This window comes from Eretmochelys imbricata, chromosome 14, assembly GCF_965152235.1.
Source record: "Eretmochelys imbricata isolate rEreImb1 chromosome 14, rEreImb1.hap1, whole genome shotgun sequence".
Taxonomy (NCBI): domain Eukaryota; kingdom Metazoa; phylum Chordata; order Testudines; family Cheloniidae; genus Eretmochelys; species Eretmochelys imbricata.
The window spans coordinates 23,166,605-23,182,627 of record NC_135585.1 but is presented as its reverse complement, the minus strand read 5'-3'; the positions used below and the strand labels follow the sequence as shown (position 1 = coordinate 23,182,627).

At 46.7% G+C, this 16,023-nt stretch overlaps 1 protein-coding gene across 3 annotated transcripts in view; it reads right to left on the bottom strand.

The window, feature by feature from the left end:
- The window catches only part of PIK3R5 (phosphoinositide-3-kinase regulatory subunit 5), a 98,315-nt gene that overhangs the window by 50,971 nt on the left and 31,321 nt on the right, over window positions 1-16,023 (bottom strand). For 2 of the 3 annotated variants that reach the window (XM_077833833.1, XM_077833831.1), the window contains exon 2: window positions 3,684-3,796. In XM_077833833.1, the coding sequence (XP_077689959.1) occupies window positions 3,684-3,783 (100 nt within the window). In that variant the 5' untranslated portion in view covers window positions 3,784-3,796. Of the gene's footprint in view, window positions 1-3,683; window positions 3,797-5,457; window positions 5,566-16,023 lie in introns of those variants that run through there. The other variant, XM_077833832.1, reaches the window with a different exon arrangement.

The following is a 16,023-nucleotide window of genomic DNA, read 5'->3' as shown; positions in this document are numbered from 1 at the left end:
TTATTTCAGATTAAGGAACACAGCAAAAGCAAGAAAGAGCCAAAGCAAATTGGCAAAGCCAATTAATAAAGGATGCAAAAAGCAACAATGCAAAACTGTGGCCAGTAGGGTTAAGGTTAAGAAGGAATTCTTTAAATATATATCAGAAATAAACAAACTCTTTGCAATAGTATAGGTCTGATACTAGACAAGGATGGTAAAATTGTCACTCATGATGCAGAAAAAGCAGAAGTGATTCAATAAATATTTCTTGTCTGTATTTGGAAAGAAGCAGGATGGTGAATTCATATACCACAGTGATAATGAAATGCTTTCTATTCCATCAGTAACTAGGGAGGATGTGAAAGAGTTGTGGATGTTAGCGAATGACTAATCGCTTCCACAAGGAGTAGCAAAAGAATTGGCTGACGAGCCTTTGAAACCATTAAGAGTGATTTTTAACAAATCTTGGGACACTGGGGAAGTTCCAGAGGACTGGGAAAAAAACATATGTTGTATCACTATTTTAAAAAGGTAACCAGGAGGGTCCAGTTAACTATAGGTCAGCTAGTCAGATACTAACGCTCTCCAGAATAATGGAAAAAATTATATGGAATGAAAATTGGTAAAGAATTAAGGCATGGGAATAAAATCAATGCCAATCAACATAGTTTTATGGAAATAAGACTTGTCAAACTGGTTATTTTTTTGTGGGATCACAAGTTTGGCTGGTAAAGGCAACTGTGTTGACATAATAGATTTATACTTCTGGATGGGGTTTCATTTAGACATGTGTGACATTCTGATAAAAATGTAGCCTGAATTAAATGGATTAAAAACCGGTTAACTGATCGATCTCAAAAAAGTAATTTTAAATGGGGAATCATCTATCTGAATGGGGGTGTTTCTAGTGTGGTCCCACAGGGGTCTGTTCTTGGCCCAATTAAGTTCAATATCTTTTATTTGTGAATTGGAAGAAAATATAAAATCAATGCTAGCAAAATTTGCTGAGGGCACAAAAATAGAGTGGTAAATAATGATGAGGACAGGTCAGTTATACAGAGCAATCTGGATTGCTTGGCAAGGCAGGGTCATTTGAACAATGTGTTTTAATAGATACAGCCAAATGCAAGGCCATACAATCAGGAACAAAGAATGTAGGCCGCATTTACAAGCTGAGGGTCTATATCCTGGAATTCAGTGACACCAAATGACCGAGCGGCCATGGTAAATAACTATTTGAACATAAGCTCACAGCATGATGCTGTAGCTAAGAGGGTGCAAGCGATCACTGGATATAGAAGCAAGGGAATATTGAATAGAAGTAGGGAGGTGATATTACCTCTGTATACAGCATTAGCGAGATCACTACGTCATGCTATGCCCAGTTCTTGTGTCCAAACTTCAAATGGGATGTTGAAAAATTGGAAAGCGTTCAGAAAAGAGCTACAGGTTGAACCTCTCTAATCCGGCACTCCCCTGGTCCGGCAACATCCATGGCCCGGCAAGCTCCCCCCTCTCCCCACGCCTCTTGTGCGCTGGCGGCCCTGCACTTACTAACTCCTCCTCCTCCCTCCCAGCGCTTCCGGAGCTCAGTGAACAGCTGATTCGTGGTGTTCAAGCTCTGGGAGGGAGTGGGAGGACCTGGGGCCAGCAGCTAGGACCCCAGGCGAGGGGCCAGAGGCTGGGGCCTAGGGCCGGCATCAGAGCCCCCTGGTGGGGGGGGGGGCGGCAACGGGGTCACCAGGCACGGACCACACTGGGTACAAAGCCTGGGGGTGCTGCCACAGCCCCCATATCCTACTTCCTGTGCCAATGGAGACCCGCTGGCACGCTGTATTGACCTCCTGTGGTTCGGGAAATTCTCTGGTTCGGCATTGGTCAGGTCCCGAGGGTGCCGGACTCGAGAGGTTCAACCTGTACAAGAATGATTCAAGGCCGGGAAAACCTGCCTTCCAGTGTGACATTAAAGCAGCTCAATCTATGTAGTTTATCCAAGAGAAGGTTAAAAGGTGACTTGATCAGAGCTTACAAGTATCTACGTGGGAAGAGATTTCTGACAGACTGATCTTTAATCTAGCAGAGAAAGGCTTGACAACATCCAATAGTGGTAAACTGAAGCTAGACAAATTCAGATTAGAAATTAGGCACTTTTTCTTTTTAAAAACAAGAGTCATTCACCAATTTGCCTATGGTTTCTCCATCCCTTGAAGTCTTTAATTCAAGATTAGATACCTTTCTAAAAGATATGGTATAGCTCAAACCGAAGATATGGGCTTGATGCCAAAGTTTCAGGGTGAGTGTTTTGGGCCAGGGTTTTGCAGAGGTCAGACTAGATAATCATTATGATCCATCTGGCCTTAGAAACCTATGAATCTAAAGTCTCCACGAACATGTGCAGCATTCAACTGCCTGATAGCATGCTGACAAGCAGACATCCAGAAACATAAAGGTGCCGGGCATTGAAAACAACCCGTGACAGTTGCATACACCAACACAGCACACCCAAAGCTGAGACACACCCATTCTTTTTCCATTCTCTGATTTAAAGATGCCTGACCCAGCTGGCTGGGAAAGGGTTGTATACTTTGGTCCTCTTGGGGGAAAGGGAAAAAGTTTGGTAAGATATGAATGTAGTTATCCCAGGCTGAAACCTGGCTCTCAGATCACGATCCAGAGTTACTGGTATCCAAGTTATAAAACCGTGAAAATGAGGGTAGCAAAGACCAACGGTCCCTGAACGGCAGTGACCGGTGAGTAAAGCACAGAGGTACCAGTAGCAAGACAGAAATTCAGGGAGAGTTTCTCACGTCCTTATTCACACAGACTAATACCTTACTCTATACGCAGTCTCCACGTCTTCAGTGATGCTGCCTGACGTGACTAAACGACAGACATGGGAGGGGGAATATTTTAATGAGACGATGTAACTGCAGTTCCATGGAACCGTTTAATCTCTGGTTAACAGAACACCCACTCCCTCAGTTAACTGAATGTTGGTCACACCCCCCCAGCACTGAATGCTAGGTGGGATTGCCAGAGCACTCAGTACTGAGCTAACTCTGTTCCCACTGCAGTCTATGGGAACTTTACCATTGACTTTAATGGACAGAGCTGGGCCAGCACTGGGTCCTTTGGAAAATGCCATCCACCATGTTTCATTGTTCCCCTTGTCCCAAAACCCCAGTGAACACCCCCCCCTCACACACACACACACACGGAAATATATGTTTGAGCTGCATTTGCCCCAAAGCAAGACCGCACCAGCTAGTCAAAGAACAGGAGTCATCCCATGTGGTGAATGGAGGTTCCTACCCTTTTCAGCCAGTGCTCTGACCAGTTCGCATACACCATAGCACGTTTACTCACTACCTTAAACTTAACTTGAATCTCTCAACATCTTGGCACATCTTTCCAGCTAGGTGAAGAACTTGGGCAGGCACAAGTGGGTAAGTAGAGCAGACCCATCTCTAACTCATATATTGAAGGGAAGGTGGTTGTGAGCCCCGAAGTCGCTAGAGGAATGGGGCGGTAGTTCCTAGCCATATTACCTTCCCACTGCTTGGGCAGAACGTTACCAGGCAAAGGACAAGATGTACAAATATCAACAGAAAGGGCAGGAGGGATCCCAGGACATTTATGCCACAAGGTTTGGTGAGGATACCGTGGGCCTTCAGGAAGCCCATGAATATTGGGTCACCTACCAGTCCATGTGGTGGAGGAGGCTGCACTTCTGCTCAGCCCATGTAGACATCTTTCCAGTGCATGATGGATCCTGTCCTCTGTGCAAGTTGTGTGCTGCATTTTAGATCATCTCCTAAATAGAGATAGAGAGAGAAGAGTTAACATCACCAGGCCGTACCCAGGAGCACTCTATTGAGCAGAGAACACAAAAGAACTCTCCGAAGCCTTGAAAAGCAAGGACATCCACTTTGACATTTCAGCCAGTTAAGAGTCTCTTCCCGACCTTTTCAGATACTATCATTGCTACCTTGTAATCTTCTCTGCCAATCGCCTGTCTTCCCTACCTTCCCAACTGTCAGCAAAACAAGAGACATGGGCAACTCAATCAAGAGGAGCTGCAGGGTCTCTTTGTTGTGACCCGGGGGCGTAAGATCCTCCACAACTGCAGTACGTGCGTATGCTCACAACTACCCTCCGCTGGAGAGAGCAAGACTCGCTCATGCGTTTGCAATGATGATGAAGTCTAGTGGCTATAGGCCTGCAAAGAGCCTTGACGTAACTGACAGCTAAGGAAGCCTCGTGGCTTAGATGGTAAAGGGAGCAGATGGTTCCGAGTTCTTTCCACCCCACAGTGCAGGCGTGTAATTTAAATAGTGACCGTGATGGACACTGTTAGTGGCTATGGATTCATCCTACAGTGCCTCTCCTCACGGATCATATTTCTAGCCTTAGACAACCTGTGGGTCTGCAAAGGGGAGCTGGATCTGCTCCTTCTCCAGCCAGTCCCTGCTGTTGACTGGCCAACTTAAGGCAAAGACCAAGAGGCTATTGGCGTAACACAGGACACACATGGTCATGGAGTCTGTGCTCTTGGATAGAGTGCCTCGTCATGCAGGATAGTCACAGCCATGTTGAAATAGCAGATTGCACGCACATTTCACCATCAATTTCACTGTATGGAAAATACCCTTCCACCCTTACTGTGCAGGGATCAAACCCAGTAGGCAGGCCAACACACGATGAGTCGCACATGACGTGGCGTCGTCCTTCTTACAGCATTACATCCAATTCGAGGGAGCGGTGGGGGACACACTGGTGGTAAGAAAACTAGCCTTTTCAATTAAGCACCATGGCAGTGATCATGTACCTCCTTCTATTACAAATAATAAAGAGACTACTGAGTTAAGGCCACCTCCCCTGCAATCAGAGCTGAACATCCAGATGGCTAATGCTGGGTGTGCACCTTCCCCTCTCTAGCCAGAGGCCTCAGGGGGGTCTCAGAGCTTCCTTGCCTCTCAATTAAAAATATTAATCTAAAATCCATGTCTCCCGGGAGGAAGGTTTAGCCAGTGCAGCCTTTGCCTTTGGATAGCAGGAGCTGCCTCCTATTTATTCTCAACACACACTAGGATCCTAGAAGATCCTCGAAGGGTTGAACTTGAGTCTGGGGCATTCCAGCATTTCTCTTGGCTTGATTCTCGAATGTATCCAAGCAGAACTCGGCGATCATGGCTCCTCAATTCACAGCCACTGAAAGCAGCTTACATTCAGTGGAGAACCCAGTATGACAGAGCTGTGCTCCACCCTACACCTTCCTGCCCACCCACTACCTCCCTCACGTCAGTGGGCAGGGTTCTGGCATGGCAGAGCTGGCCTAGCCACACCATCAGCTATATGCTGGTGGAGGTTGCCCCGCACAGGGGAAGATCTCTGATGGAGGCCTCTAGCTGCCTTGGGCTCCTAAGCAGAGCAAAATGAACTTGGCAAGTCAGAGAATCAAGCCCCTATTCCTACCTCATCCACACTTCAGAGAATCCACACGTGGGTCCCTCCAGGCAAAAGTGGCACTGAAGCACTGGCCTGGCAGGTGAAAGCACTCTGCTTTACTGGGAAGTGAAGAGCTTCTTCAATATGTTGGCACCAGACTCTACCATGGACTGTTTTGGTTTCCTGTCAACGAGCATGCATACTCCCACCGACTGACTCTGCTATGGCAGTGTAGGGAGAAGAGATTCTGCCACAAAGTGTCTGAAGTGAACAGACAGAGAGTATGTGCTCATCTTCCGATCCGCTTGGCATTTCACTCATGACTTGTGGCAAGCGTCAAAAGGAAAGCGGTGACTAAGAAGGCAATGACTCATGTATCACCCAGCACATTGCCACAGGGCACAAAAATCCTTTATGTCAGCTTGTTCGAGAACACAGCTGGGTCATCTGAAGAAAGGCTAATGTTAGTCTAGTGTTCAACAAAGAAAGACTAGGAAATGCCTCTTGCCCGTTGAGAACTCTTGATCCACCTGCCACGCACTGTCCCAGAACAGCAGAATTCCCTCCCTTATGCCCCTTGATTTTGAAATAGGAAATGGACGTTGGGACCTGAAGGGAAAGTTATTACCGTAATTTTCAAACCACAAAGTACAAATGCATCTGTCAGTTTCCTAATGTGCCTGTGGTGACCACACACGTCTCCAAGGCTTGTCGTATTCAACAAAGTCTGTTGAAAATTTAATGGAAAAAGGACTTTGGAATGTGTCCAGAATGGTGAACTAGCGACATTTCATTCCCCCTCACGTCACCCCCCACCAAACAGACCCACAACCTGTGCAAAATTACGTTACAGGGGACAGTACTGGAAAATGCAAGTCAAACTTTCCAAGCGGCCTTGCTAAGGGTTTGCCTGCACTGCAGAGGGAGTAGATGTATCTGAGCTAGCTTTATTCTAGCTAGCTCAAGTGCTGGAGCAGTGAAGCCACAGTGACCCAGGCTGTGCAAGCCCACCTACTTGGGCAGTAGCCTGTGCTGAAGCCCAAGCTGCCACAGCTTCGTCGCTATAGGTACTCATGCCAGCTAGTTTAAAGCTAGCTTGGGTAACTCTACATGGGCTGCAATCCCACCTCCCACTGCACTGCAGACATACCCTATGTCACCTCCCTACTCCCACCAATGCAAGGGGAGGCCAAAGACTGGGGCTAAGGTTTTAAAGAGCATCCAGTGATTTGGAGTGTCTCCTTTTAGGGTGCCCAGCTTAAGACACCTTAAAAGGGACCAGATTTTCGGTAAGAGCTGAGCACCTGCCCGTTGGAAATTTGGCCCTTTTTATGTGTCTCAAGCTTAGCCCCACAAAATGGAGAGACCCCGAATCGCTGTTAGTCACTTCTGGAAATCTGCGATAGCACGTTAGTGCACCGGGGTGAGTTCTTCAGGTGCACGTGCCTGCGAGCGCTAAGAGTATGCAGGGTGAGTTGCCCACAGTGGCACTTCAAAGCACTGGCAGGGCTGATGCTTTGGGATCAATCCTACTCCAGCTCCATCGCCATGCCTTGGTGCTGCTTTGTAACTTTCCGAGCAGCATGCCATGGTACAATGGAAGGGCTTTCCTGCCTGTAACAAGGCCTGCAGCTGTGGCTCAGAGTCCCAGAGAGAGAGCCTGAGAACAACTAACTGAAGGCTGTGCAAGATCTGGCAGAAGACAACAGGCACCTGGGGAGTTTTCGGGGGAGGCTTGAATTCTGGAATTTGTTCTTCAGGGAAGGGAAAAGAAGGGAAAGCACCAGAAAAAGACCAAGACAGCGAATAGATTCAGGAGAGAAGACTCTTGGCTGTGTCTTTTCTAGCCTTCACAGAACAGGCTGTGTGTGGAAATAAAAAAGTAATAGTGCTTGTCACTGCCATTCACGCCACACACTAGCATCTGGAGATGCCACACCCACAAGACAGGAAGGAGAGGGAAAGCGACAGCAATGGGGGTACAAATACCCCACTGGAACGAGGCAATCCATGTCTCTCCTTAGAGAATTTACTTGCATATGGAATAGGGTAGGGCTCAGACCAACTGCCCCAATTATTCTGTACAAACAGGGCATGTGCTGGATGAACTAGATGTCAGGGTTATATATCACTGCCCAATATTGTAGTCTCTGGGTGCCTTCCATGTAAAATCAACAGTCAAGTCCCCAGTGGACTCCACGGAGCATCTGACACGTCTCCCTTTTTGGGGGTAAAATCGCCCCATACAATAACTTTGCTTTTCAATAGCAGCCTCCACCTAAAGATCTCCAAATGCTTTACAGGCATGAATGATCTAAACCTCACAACCAGCCCCATTTTACAGAGAGGTCAACTGAGGTACAGAGAGGTTAAAGTAATTTTCCCAGGATCACACAATGAATCTGCAACAGCTGGGAACAGCACTCAGGTCTTCTGACTCCCAGTCCTGTGCTTTAACCAAAAGGCCATTTTCCTCCAATCCCAGAACAGTTAGAATAATTAAGAGGCACTGTGTCTTCTGAAAGGAGACAGATAATCTTGCTAGACACAGATTTCTAGGGCAACTCATCACCATAGTACATACTGATAGCTGATCAGATAGGACAGACTTCTACTGTTATACATGCTACAATGAGAAACTAGCCTCTCTCTTCCCCGCCCATGAGTGGCACCGCACAGCTTGATTCATTAATGAAGCCGCTTCTTACTGATCAAGGGGAAGTGACTGAGAACGAGAGGACAACAGGGAAGTTAAGAATCATTGTCCACCAACTATGTGAATTACAAAGAAGTAGCGTGATCAGTTCAAAGAAAGCAAGTTTTGCTCAGCATTTTAAATGCCTTTAACAGCAGCAACAACAAAATAAAGCCACGTTGTCTCTCACTGCAGTACACTTTTTTTGAGTGCCAAATATATGTTTGCTACGTTTAGTTTGGTTTTTAAGAGATGGGATGTGGAGGATACAAGCTTAGACGGGCCCAAAGCAGAGCCAGAACTGAGCTAAGCCCCACTAAGGAGGAGGCTGGATTTGAATAGAGCTCATTGGGAATTTTCTGATTAAATGGGGTTTTTTCCCATCAGAAAATATTGATTAGTCGACACTAAAATGGCTAGCAGGAAAGAGTCAGATTTGACAAGTTTCCCAATTTGAAAAAAAAAAATCAAACTTTTTGAATCAAAGAGTTGTGAGTTTTGGTACAAAACAACTTTTTGTTTCAAAATATTAGTTAATTTATAGTAAAAAAAAGTGTATTTTTTTTAAAAGGCCAAAATTGAAAGGAAAATTGACTGACCCATTCCAAAATTATTTTTGGACTAGCTGTTCACAAAACAGAATCTGAGATTTCGACTTTTTGTCCCAGGTGCAGGGCAGATAAATTCTCAAAATCTTGAAAATTCTCATGGGCTAGGAAAACAATTTCCTACCCAATTCTAGATCTAAACCATGCAATTTGAGGTCATCTTTAGGTTATTAGCGGAGGGTTTCAGCTGCATTAGCCAGGCCAGAAAGCCCTGCAGAAATAGTTAGGTGGGATCGCGCAGGTTAAACATTAGGCGAGGGCTTCACCCCTTTGCTATAGCCCTTTTATACTGCGGCAATGTTGAAGGGTCAGTGAAGGGAGAATTCCCCCTGCCACAGGCTTTGGGTAAGGGCAATTTATGCAGCCCTACCAGCCTGCTGACAGGGCAGGGCAGAGTTACTATGCATAGCACTGAGGGCATTCTGGTGGCACTGCTACCCAGAGGAAGCCAGGAAGGCTGCCATAGCTTGGGCACTCCCCTTGGGGTGTGTAAGTTATGCCAGAGGCCTCATTGGTCCCTGGAGCGGCCCAGAATTGGAAGGATGGAAAGGAGGCTTAAACTCTGGAAATCTCACTCTAGCAGTTCAAAACAGAGCCTACATGAATAGGACCTGGTATGCTACGTAACTGAAATGCGTGTGGGCTTTACTATAGGAAAAGAGCCTATACTAACTCAGAGGTGTCTGATATGTACAGCATGTCCTACATACACAGGGCCTGATTCAGCCCCTCCACTGTGGTGGGGTCGGGAGGTTAGGAGTTGCTCCACTGGATAAGTGTAAGCAAGAAGGAAATCAAGCCTAAGGGTCAGATCCTCAGCTGCTGTGAATGAGAGCAACTCCACTGCAGCGAATGGAGCGGCAGCCGTTAGCACAGCTGCTTTTGCTTAGGCTACAGAGACTTCTGTCCCACAAGGGGCAATTCCCAAACCCACACTTCTTCAGATCAGACCATTCCAGCGAGACATCTGGAGAGGGTACAGCCCTACGCATCCTGGCTACATTCATGCTCTCTCTCTTCCATTTCCACCAAAAGGCCAAGAGAAGAAACCCAAACAGCCATGTCACAATCTGAGATTTCACCTTCCGTTACAACCAGCGACAGCTCCCCAAGACACATGTGCAAAAAGCAACTGGCCCGCTGAGTGCCTTCATCTCCTTCAGTGGAGGGGAAACCCACGGCATGGAACAAGGTCTTTAATACAAGCATCCAGGACACACAAGAAAGCCCCCAGGGCACATTCAAGGCAAGACGGTAGCTCTTCCTGCCCTGCTAGTTCAGAGGCTGCTGGCTGCAATGCCAAAGCAGGAAATGGAAAAAAACCCACCCAGCCCAGAGGCCTGGTTTGCAAACATACTCGCTTTCACTGGGAAGTCGGATGGGCGGAGACCTACGTGCTGGCATGATTACAAATGCTACTCTGCCCTGTGTCTCATTCATGGACTCCACTCCTCCAGTGCTGTCACTCCTCACCCAGCCCTCAACTCAAGTGAGAGAGGAAGGGCTCGGGTCATCTGAGCCAAAGGACGGAAACTAAACCAAACCAAACCATGGATACAGGGGAATCCATGCAGGTGTGCTGGGTGGGAGAAGAGCTGCAGCGGCAATCACTTAATTTGAAATCAAAAGCATCCAGATCATATCTAATGGTTTGCCAGGACCAGGCACATGTGATTTAGACCCTACAGGGAATTTGTTTTTTCCCTTTGACATCATCTCATCTCTCCGCCTTCCCCATTTCACTCTGATGGCAGGGGTCAGGTGCAGGAATAAACCAATGTCACCAGAACAAAGGTCCAAGCAGATCACTCACTCCGAGTGGCACAAAAGCAGACGTAGTGCAACAAATCATCCTCTTCACCCAAGCCCCCTTCCACAAAGAGATCTGGAAGCTCAGCACCAGCAGAGAAGCAAGTGAGTATAGCGGCACATCTCTGGCATCACATGCGCCAGCCTTCAGGGATCAGAAACCAAGCCGTCCACAGGAAGGTGTCATGAGCTCAGCTCACTGCAGCCTGAGCAGGTCATGTCCTAGTAAGAGCTATTGCTGGTGATCACTCCTTAAGAGACACAAAACCCTAAAGCCTCCCTTGATTGAAGCCTGTATTGACTTCAGCCCCGAATTCTTCTGACGCTGAGGAGTTCCAGTGGGCTTCTTGGGAATAAGCACAGTCCCTTGTGTCATGAGCACAGGTCTAGAAAGCAAGGAGAGCATCCATGTGTGTGTGTACATGTATGCTACAAGCAGCTAGCCCTGCACAGCTGGTACTTACTCCTTCTATGAAATCCACGTATTTCCTTAGATCACAGAGGAAGTCCTAGTTTCTGCCATTCTTAGCCCCCCAGCTTCTAAGGTCTCCTCCTCCTCCTGTGCACACAGTTCCTAAGTACCAGTGTCAAAGGGTGGAGCCCCGGAGCAGAAAGACTGAGGAGCCATAGGATGTTTCTTGTGGGATCCGGGGCACAGCAGGGAGCAACCCACAATTTCTTACGATCCTCACAGCTCAGGCACAGTCACCCTCTGTGTTTATGCTCAAGTACGCACAGAGCATCAAAGGGCAGGGAGATGACTAAGATAAGAAGTTCGTTCAAACCCTGCGAAGGTGGCTTATCAAAGGATCCAGAAGGCAACAGGTTTGACAAACATCCGCTCACAAAAGGCAAGTGAACCATCCAAACACCCAGGCGGTAAACATTATTTCCTTATTGGGTCACCGGTTCCTGGCCTGCTGGGGTAGGAAGTGAGCTGATTGCACAGCGGGGCTGCTGGAAGACAACAGCATATAAGCCCAAGCATGCGACTGGGAGCAACTCTCTCCACTCAGACAGGTGGAAGCCAAGTCCCACTGGGGACATGGGGTATTCAAATCCATCACTGATCTGAGAATCACCACTGGCCTCAAGGGGGAAACCAGCATCTGACGCAGAATCAGAGGATCTTTGCCCACAGCCAAAGGGGGAGGGATTGCCTCAGTCACAAACCGAGCCCTTAACATAGCCTAGGAGTGAGGTCACAGTGGTCACGGGCGGCCTCATGTGACAGTCCCTCTAGAAATAAGAGAAGTGTGAACTTGTTTTGATTCACCATGTAAAAACCAAGTGCGCAAGTGGCTGTGTGGCCCCAGTTGGTCTGTTTATAATAGCTAGGGTTGCCAATCCTCCAGGAGTGGCCTGGAGTCTCCAGGAATTAAAGATTATGTCACATGATGAAATCTCCAAGAATACAATCAGCCAAAATTGGCAACCCTAATAATAGCACAGACATGGAGAGGAAGCATGGGCCTAAGCCTGAAAATCAGTAGCTCCTGGGTCTTCTTCAGGACTTCACCCGTCTCCTGCTGAAGTCAGTGGGAGCAGTACTGGGCCCTCACTGTGTGACCGTCTCTGCTCCACTTTTCCTATCTGTACACCAAGGATGATATGATTATTTGAACAGAGTAGTGCCTATCGATCCACAAGAGGAGGTCCCTATGGCACCAGATGCTGTACATACACATAGTAAAAGAAAGTCCCTACCCCAAAGAGGTTAGGATCCAAATGGATGAGAGACAAAAAGGAAGGATCATTATCCCCATTTTACAGATGGGGAAAATGAGGCACAGAGAGATTAATGGACTTGGTCAAGGTCACACAGGACTCTGCAGCAGAGCCAAGAATTGAACCCAGCTACCCTGAGCCAGAGTCTAGTGCCTTAGCCACAAGACCACACTGCATCACACATCTCCATACTACTATTCTACTTCATACTTCAAGGGCCACAGGAGATGTTTAAGAGCAGGTTGCTATCTCCATCCCAATTAGGCCAGCAGGTGCCACTCACTCATGCTTTCTTCCTAAATGGAGCATGAAGCCTATATCTTAACTTCAGTTGAACATTTAGGCTGCTAAACATCTCTCAGGCCTTAGTGAGCCAAGGATGTATGGCTTGGTTAAGCAACACCTAAGAAAATGGAACATGGGTGGCCATCTACAAGAATCCCATTCCAAGTATGGAAAGGAATGACGTAGTTCAGGGTGAGGGGATGCGGGTGTACATATATATGGGGATAATGGGACAGATCTTAAAGAAATGAATCATTTAGAATACAAGCAAAACTTTCCAACAGCAACAGCTCTTCAGCTAGTGATTATGCTCCCCAAGGAAGCAATCCAAGTCCCATCACTGGGGACATTTAAGATTGAACTGGACAAAGCACGCACACACATGCACAGTATGGAATAACCCTGCAATAATTCTTGCTTTCTATTATCCAAAACAGAGACCCATGCTTCTACTCTTCTCCAGTTTGTCATGAATACTGACAATGGGATGTCTTTTTAGCTAGTGGTGTATTAGATTTTACTACTTCATATTACTTTTCCAGCCACAGTTAAGCCCCATAGAACACTCTACATCAAACTGCAGAGAGCATTGCTACCTATCTAGATGAAATGTGCTGTAGAAGTGTAAAGGCAGAAAGTTGCACCACTATGTGGATTACTGCAGTATAAGAACAAGGAAAGGGAGGGACTATGAATTGTCTCAAACTCAACATTATGGACATATTGGAGCTCAGCACTAGGTATCCTGGAAGTAAAAATCAACGATGCCCTTCCATAGGAGGGGCACGTATTGTGATCGTGAAAGAGAGGGTTGGCCAAGTGCACTGACCTGCAAAAGAGCCGGAACATTCTAGTGCAAATATTCCCTATTAAGCAGAAATACAGAAGAAAGAGCAACTTCCTGAAGTGTTAGTAGCTGATGGAGATAAATATTTTAAAAACACACACCATTGAACCTGGGTGACTAATTTTCCAGCTCTGGATACCAAAGTGCTGGCCCTTTTTAATGTGTTAGTCATGTGTGGTTTATTCCTCCAACTCCCTCTGGTCCAGCTTCTTCTGCTTAGCTTTCACTAAGTGCCTACAGATAAGGGGATCAAAAGAGAAAGCCAACAGGAAGCTGAGAGCTGCTTAAGAAATGTCATCACCACATAAATTTCTCTCTCCAAGCTTTTCACGCTGCTGAAAATAGGAATTATTTAACAGGATTTCGCTAATTCCACCCTGGAGATTAATTGCATCAGCAGCAGTCGCTTAATGCTAGAGTTTGTGCATTGGAGGGACCACAACCTGCAAAACCAAAACTAGACATACTTATCAACATTAAATATCCAAGAAGTTGACGTGGTTTCCAGGGACCCAGAAGATCTGGGTTTAGTGGCTGACTTTGCCAGTTTCCCTGTGTGACACTAGACAGGGTGAGCAATAAAGCACAGAGACCGAGTTCAGTTCCCAGCTCTGCTACAGGCTCCCTGTGGGTATGTCCACATTGCATAGTAAACCCGGCCCTGTGGGACATGTGCCTGCAGCCCTGTTCTTTTCAAGCTTGTGCTGGAACGTCCACACTGCATTGCTATGCGAGCCTCAAACCAGTGCCGTGGGCAAATAACGTAGAGTAATATCTTCAAAAGCACCTAAGTGACGCAGGAGCCTAAATCTTATTGACTTTCAATGAGACTCAGTCTACGTCTATCCTACACACAACTGGCGGTGGCGTGTAGCATATGTGCAGCTACATGCCACAGTGAAAGCACGCTGTGTCCACACTGTGCTGTATAGCTGCATGTGGCAGTGAACGGCTCTGGCAAAGGGGAGACTGCGAGAGTCTCCAGTAGCAGGGAGCTGCCCAAGCCTTTGCCCACTGCCGGAGACTATTCCTGAGGCAGGGAAAGGCTCCAGCAGTGGGACACAACACTGATAGAAACAGCAGCGTAAACACAGGCAGAGCTTCGGCGAGCAGAGAGCCATGTGGGGTATGCACTCAGGTACATACCCACATCCTTCATGCGTGTCTTTACTTACTGAAACCATGTCTCACTGTCTACACTGGTACTTATACCCATGCTGGGGGGCTACATGGGTATGTACACTACATGCAATTTTGAAATTTTTACTCTAGCCTCTGGGCCAGATTTTTAAAGGTATTTAGGCATCTAAAGATGCAATGAAATCAATGGGTGTTTGGCACCTACACGCTTTGGAAAATCCCATTAGGTGCCTAAATGCCTCTGACATCTGGCCCTTTGTGCCTCAAGTCCCCCATCTGTAAACTGGGGATATTTCCTTTCTCTGTTTAGTTTGTAAATTCTTTGAGGCAGAGACTGCCTCACATTTTGTTTGTACTGTGCCTAGCTGCCACCGATCTTGGTTGGGGTCTCTAGCCATTACTGTAACACAAATAATAATGGTTGTACTTCCCCCCCCCCACTTGGTTTCTTAAGTCTCTTTCTTCTCCAGGATTGCTTTCTTAATCTTCCTATCTTCCTCTTAACAAAGAAACCAGGCTCATAAGCCTGAAGACTTCATAGAATTCTTTTGTAACAGTGAATTCAAGACGTCACAGCTGAATGTCTGTCTCTGGTATTTACCTGATGCCCCATACCTGAGAGCCTCACAGTCTTTAATGGACTGATCCTCATCACATCCCTTCAAGGTAGGGCAGTATCCCAACTGTACAGATGGGGAACTGAGGCAGCAAGAGATTAATTGATTTGCCCAAGGTCACACAAAAAGCCTGCAGAGGAGCAGGGAACTGACCTGGGTCTCTGGTGTCCCCCGCTAGCACCCTAACCATCTCCTATACACAGGCTGAAGGGTTATATTTAAGCCTATACTTAAGATAATGCTCCTAAAACTTCTCATGAATGGAAGAACTTTTCAGTCATTTAACCACCTGGCTTTGTGGCTGGAGGGAAAGATGTAACTACAAGAATGAACGCCAGCAGACCTGAAGAACTGGACTCCGCAAGCCTGTCAGCTCCCAAGAGAGCTACTGCTACCTCGACAGATGTTTCAGGGCAGGAAGAAGCTCGCCTCACAAGCAGAGAGCCCATAGTAGTGTTTATCTAATAGTTCCTGTTTTTAGCTTTGTCTCTTTTTTCTGTCTTTGTTCCAAAAATTGAATTGTTGTGATGGTGATACATGGTTTGCATGGAAGAGGGTGAAGAGATTATGCATCTGAGTTTTCAACTTCCCTTCACTAATAAGAGAACTGAAGCCTTGACATTCAAACAAACTAAGTTCAAATCAAAACTAAAAGCCATAATACCATACAGGTGTGGGTTTTTTTTAATGTGTTGGAGCAGACAACAGCTGCTCTGGAGCGTTTGGATTTGAAGGGACATATTCACTTCTGATGTGCCTCCATTAAAAGTCCATGAAGTTACACCAGGGATGAACATGGCCCTAGATCAGCAATGAGGCAAGAGGGTCTCACTAGGGACGCGTCAGTTCAGCTCTCCTATGTCT